Genomic DNA, 5,577 nt, shown 5'->3' on the forward strand with positions numbered 1-5,577 from the left:
AATTATTTTTTAAAAAGGAGTTACCTCCAAGCTATCACTGCTATTTATTTTAAAGCACAGGATATAGGACACAGGTCCTTTATTTCTGATCACCTTTAATGAGATAAGAATCTATGAAGCTGGTGGGAAAATGAGTCCCTGACCAAACTGTTTACTCAGCTACACAGAAGATCAAAAAAATATTACACTGAATCTGGAATCTATGAAGACAAAGCAATTGTTTTCTTTGAAAAATAAGTGGGGTTTAGACAATTTCTGGGATTTATCTGTAAAAACACCTTCAGGGCCCTAATAGTGACGTTTTAGGGAAACAGTCGCATTTCAAGGTGGGAAAAATAGGAGGTGGCGTTTTGTGGGCTCCTACGGTGGTTAGGTAGTTCTCAGAAGACAGTACTGGAAATTAGATAATTGCTGATGTCATATTTTGTACCAAAAAAATACGCATTCTGGGGGCTATAAAAGCAGCAGCTGCTGGCTTCCCCTCACAAGCAGAATCATCGAAACAGGTAAGTGTTTCAGCAAACATGGTATGATGGGTTCGAATGATGTGATATATTTCTTGATACCTAATGGTTTGCCTTTATGTTTTTGCTTCTTGTTCTCTTGATACCAGGTTCTCTGTTTCTAGTCACCATTTGCTCCCGTTAGAGTTGTCTGCGATGGTCGCCCTGCAGAAGTCTGGGAGCCCTTCCCTTATGGGAATTCCGGCCGCCAGCTGCCTCCTTCTCATTACCCTGTGGGTGCAGGGAGGAGCAGCCGTGCCCCTCGGCTCTCCCTGCAGGCTCAACAGCTCCGACTTCCAGCAGCCCTACATCACCAACCGTACCTTCATGCTGGCTGAGGAGGTACCCATCTCAGTCTCTCTCTCTCTTTCGCATCTTCTCTACTTGGAACCTGATAATAGTTCCTAAGAGTTTCTCCAGAGCGCTGCTAAGATCTTTAAGAAGCCATCATCTATCCTCGCTGGTAGACCAGAGGTTCTTTTCTATGTCTCTTTAGAGACTCTGGAGATTGGGCTTTACCAGAAGACCTTCCATTTTGGCCTTGAAAATATGTGCATTGAGTTTTACTCCAAATAGGCCATTTATGAGCCCACCTGACTGTTTTCCCCCTTACTCCTCTGTGCATTATTTTCAACTCAGGCACACATCTGAATTCTTTCTTTAGTATTCATGGGGCTGCTCTGGGGAGAGTGGATAGAATGCATCTCTACTCACAGACTTTTCTTCTATCTCCTTGATGTCCAGGCACTTAGTCTTTTCTTCTCTTCCAGGCTAGTTTGGCAGATAACAACACAGATGTTCGTCTCATTGGGGATCAACTGTTCCACGGAGTCAACGTAAGCCATAGTCATGACGAGCAAGGCCACCCACGGGTATTTGGATGCTGGTGGTGATGGTTTGGGTCTTCTGGCTGCCCTCTAACATGACCCCTGCTGTTTCACTTTTGCCTGCAGATGGGAGACCGCTGCTATCTGATGAAGGAGGTGCTGAACTTTACCCTTGAAGAAGTGCTGCTTCCCCAGTCCCATAGATTCCAGCCTTATATGCAGGAGGTGGTGCCCTTCCTGGCCAAGCTCAGCAACAGGCTAAGCCAATGTGTGAGTTCTTCTCCCAGCTTAACTCCACCCTTTCCTACTCGCCTGCCTTCCCCCCCTTCTTCCCTTTAGAGCCCTTCTCTGCCAACGTGCCCTGACCCTTCCCATGCCGGCAGCAAGAGGTGCCTCAGCACCACCATCGCAAGAGTCGTTTAGAATCATAGGCATTTGTTTTCACTTTAGTTGAGTCACATTTTGAATATATGGTGATGAAGGGGGTCTGAAAGAAAAGAGCACAGATGGCCCCTTTGTCCCTGGGAAAAAGCAACTCAGGTTATGTGAGATGAGAAAGGTGTTGGGAACTGTAGGGAAAAATGCCTAGATGTGGACATGGATGCCCCGAGTATAGATGGAAGGGATGGGAAGAGGGAAGGTAACAGGAAGAGTAAGTGTTCAGCGCTCGGTGGGCAAAGATGGCTGCCCTTTGGATGTCACGAAAAGTGACAGAGTCAGAGGTCTGTGACCTTGATGGCTCTGAACATTTAAAATTATGACAAAAGACTGGAGTGGAGTGGGCAGAGTGAAGGGACTTAGTATTTATTGACGAAGGCCTCCTGTTCACACAAGACATTTTATGTCCGTTTCTTGTTCTGAGCACGCATTTTTTTTTTTTTTTGGTAGAGTTAGGGTTTTATTCTTCACAGAATTTGCATAAACCACTCCACTCTTTCCACAAACTTAAACCTCAGTAGGATTTCCCAAAGATGAAGAGAGGTCCCATGTAAGGGAAATGACTGGATTTTGGCGTCCAAGGGAATTCAAGAGCTCTGAAAATCTAGGTCACTGGGGAAATCTAGGTCATTGTGGGCAAAATTGCTAAGAACTTTTAACTCCAGGTGCATCGTAACACACCTCAGTTCGGGACGCCGAAGTTCACAAAGCTTGAGTATAACAGTGTTAAAATAAGTGCTCTGGTTTTCATTTTGTAGCATATCGAGCGCGATGACCAGCATATCCAGAGAAATGTGCAGAACCTGAAGGACACAGTGACAAAGGTACCGCTAATAGCTATGAACGCTAGTCTATTAAACAGGAGAGACAAATGATGCTTTTCTTTCCTTCCCTTTCTTTCTTCTTTTCCCTACATAGAATTTTCTCCTTGATTTGCCTACATCGGCTTGATTATTTAGGTTCATATATGTATTATTATATATATCTGTATATTTATAAATAAATCTCCAAATTTTGCAAATCATAGAATGGCTGGGAAGTGAGGCCCTCTAATCTCATCACCCCATGTTCTGGGCATGACCAGTAGCAGAGCCAGGGCTAGAAAGCAGGTCTTTTGAATTCCATCCAGCACTCTTTCCAGCAGCAATTTGTGTTACTTTTAGTATTAATTCTAATTCTTCAGGAAATTCGAGATTCCTACTGATTCACGTAATTTGAACAAGCACTTGTTCGAAAACAGAGAAGTACCTGGGGACAAATTTATTTGAGGTAATTTTGGAAGCCATTGACTTGGTGGTCTAAAACTTGGAGAAATACACCTAGAACAACCGTAGCAGAAGAGTGGGACTTACCTATAGGATGAATTTCTGGAATGATTGATACTTATATTTAATTATCATAATATAATACCTCACAGCTATTGATTTTAATTTAAAAGCGAGAGTGAGCCGCCCCCAACTTCTTTTATGCAGTTTCAAACAGATTGGATTTATTAGAGTGAATGCAAGTCTGAACTGGAAATTCTCTTTTCTTCCTCTCTCTTTCCCCCCCTCCTTTCTGGTCTACTCCCTCCCTCGACAAGTCCCCAGTGAGCATCTATCTGGTGTAGGCTACTGTGCATTTGTACAGAGAAGAATACTGTCACGTGGCCTATTTGGGGAGAAGAACACTAGTAGAAGGCTCAGACTAGCAATTGTGACTCATCCAAAAACCAGAGGAATGATTGCTAGCAGCGAAAGTGATACTCTTGCAAGCAGGTGCAACCAAATAAACCTCAACAGCACGAAGGTTCTAGCGGATGGAATTTTTAGTAACAGGTGTAACCTCAATCTTCTCTTTCTCCACCTTGATGTTTCTTTAAAAAAAAAATATTTCTTCCCAATCATGATTTAATGAATGTGACCCTTTCTTTGATCATCGAAGGCTTTGTGTTCTTTCACTATGAAGATCAAGTCTCTTTTCATGGGCCTCTTACCCAAGTGTGGAGGGCTGAATGTTAAGATGCAAAGCACTTCCGGTTTGAAGAATTCTTGATGTCGGTTTACTCTGTTGGCTTTAGAAAAATGCAGTGTGAGAGGGGGATCCATGTGGGGAGATAGATTTTAAAGCTTTTAACCCATTTTGAGAGAATGGACTTTCACATTTGCAGTAGGGTGCCATGTGGAAGAGACGTTATGCCTTTTTTTTTTTTTTTTTTTTTAACCCGGTAGCTCCAGAAAGTGTAGGTGAGAGAGGGATGTTACTCCAAGGAAGCTGACCTGAGGGCACACTGGCTGAAATGGGAGGGCGGTCTTGGAGATGCTAGTTCTCTGCCACGGCAGGCCGTGGGAGAGGCAGGAGAGACGGGAGGGCAAGAGAACTTGAAACATTCTTTATGCTCTTCGGCGTCTTTGAGATGTAAGAAGTACCTTTTGGCATTATGTCCAAGGAAGTGTGAAAGGGGGACTGATGAGACAGCAGGAAGAGAAAGGAGAACAACGCATCGAGGACAATGGTGGCTTACGGTTTTCCTTGAAAGAATCTAGAGCAAATTTAATAGATTAGAGGGATTTCAGAGGAAGATGCTTTGGACTCGAATTTGCCTTCCCCTCCTGTGGAGTTTGAAAGCCTCCTTCACATAGGGCTTGGAAGGAGGAGGAAAGAAAGGGTGTTTAGAATGTGTATCCGGCTTTCTACTGATGAAAGCAACTGGATGGGACTTATTTGGTATTTTCCCCACAAAAGCGAAGACCTGTATTTCTTCTCTTTGTTCGGGAGATGGGAACAGAAAAAACCCACATGTACTGGTAAATGTGCAGATTTGATTCAAAGCTGTGTGAGCTGAGCTGTTATAATTAGTTGGTCATAGACTGTGGTGAGGGGATGAGGCAGGGCCAGGCCTGACGGGGGGCGTCCGGTCCCGCAGAGGCCCGCACAGCTCTGGTGAGGAAGTGGCTTGAAACAGCTTGATTAGTGCAGATAGAATGGAGAGTGGTGCCGGCTGGCGCCCTTTCAGTTCAGTTAGCCATAATTTTAAGGTCTGTGGCAAATCATATTATATTCTTGCTAAAAGGGTATTATTAGCAATCCTTTACAAAAGGCAAAAGCTTGGTTTCTGTCTCCAGCGACCTAACCATCTTTTTCTAATTTGTTCCTCTTTAAAAAGCCTGGTATAAATGCTCAAATACTCATGTGTTCTTATTTTTACAGCTTGGAGAGAACGGAGAGATCAAAGCAATCGGAGAACTGAATTTGCTGTTTATAGCCCTGAAAAATGCCTGCATTTGACCAGAGCAAAGCTGGAGAACGGACGCCTAACCTTTTTGCCTGTTAGAAATAGCAATAAGATCCCCGACAGGTTTTCTTTTACCAAAAGGAAAATGGGAAGCCAAGCTTTACAATCATGGGCAGATTCTAAATAAACCCCTGCTTAGCTTAAAGAAGACAACGATGTCGCCTGTGTCCAGAAGACCAGAAGGTAGACCTTCCAAGCTTAAGAATTACTGATAACACTTTATGGTAGTTGGTGTTTAATACACGGAAATTTATTTTTTTAAAACAATTGTCTATTCCCATAAAAAGGATTACTTCCCCTTCCTTTAGGGAAAAAAACCCTAAATAACTTCATTTCCAGGATCAATACTTTATATTTATGAATTTATTTATTATTGTCAGTATACATTTTATTTATGTCATTTTAATAATATAGATTTATTTGTACAAGCATTATATGATATTGCTACTTAAATATAAAGCTAATATTTATATTTATGACAGTAATTATGGATCTATGTTTATTTGACCTCAATAAACATTTCGATATCCTACGT

General features: G+C 42.6%; 1 protein-coding gene across 1 annotated transcript; it reads left to right on the forward strand.

Annotated features, from left to right (window-relative positions):
- The first annotated feature begins 659 nt into the window (after positions 1-659).
- On the forward strand, positions 660-5,035 carry IL22 (interleukin 22). The gene is made up of 5 exons (XM_026499627.3): positions 660-845; positions 1,274-1,339; positions 1,457-1,600; positions 2,527-2,592; positions 4,958-5,035. The coding sequence occupies exons 1-5, from the start codon at positions 660-662 to the stop codon at positions 5,033-5,035; spliced, it is 540 nt and encodes a 179-aa protein (XP_026355412.1).
- The last annotated feature ends 542 nt before the right edge of the window (positions 5,036-5,577 follow it).

Source organism: Ursus arctos, unplaced genomic scaffold (genome assembly GCF_023065955.2).
Source record: "Ursus arctos isolate Adak ecotype North America unplaced genomic scaffold, UrsArc2.0 scaffold_21, whole genome shotgun sequence".
Taxonomy (NCBI): Eukaryota; Metazoa; Chordata; class Mammalia; order Carnivora; family Ursidae; genus Ursus; species Ursus arctos.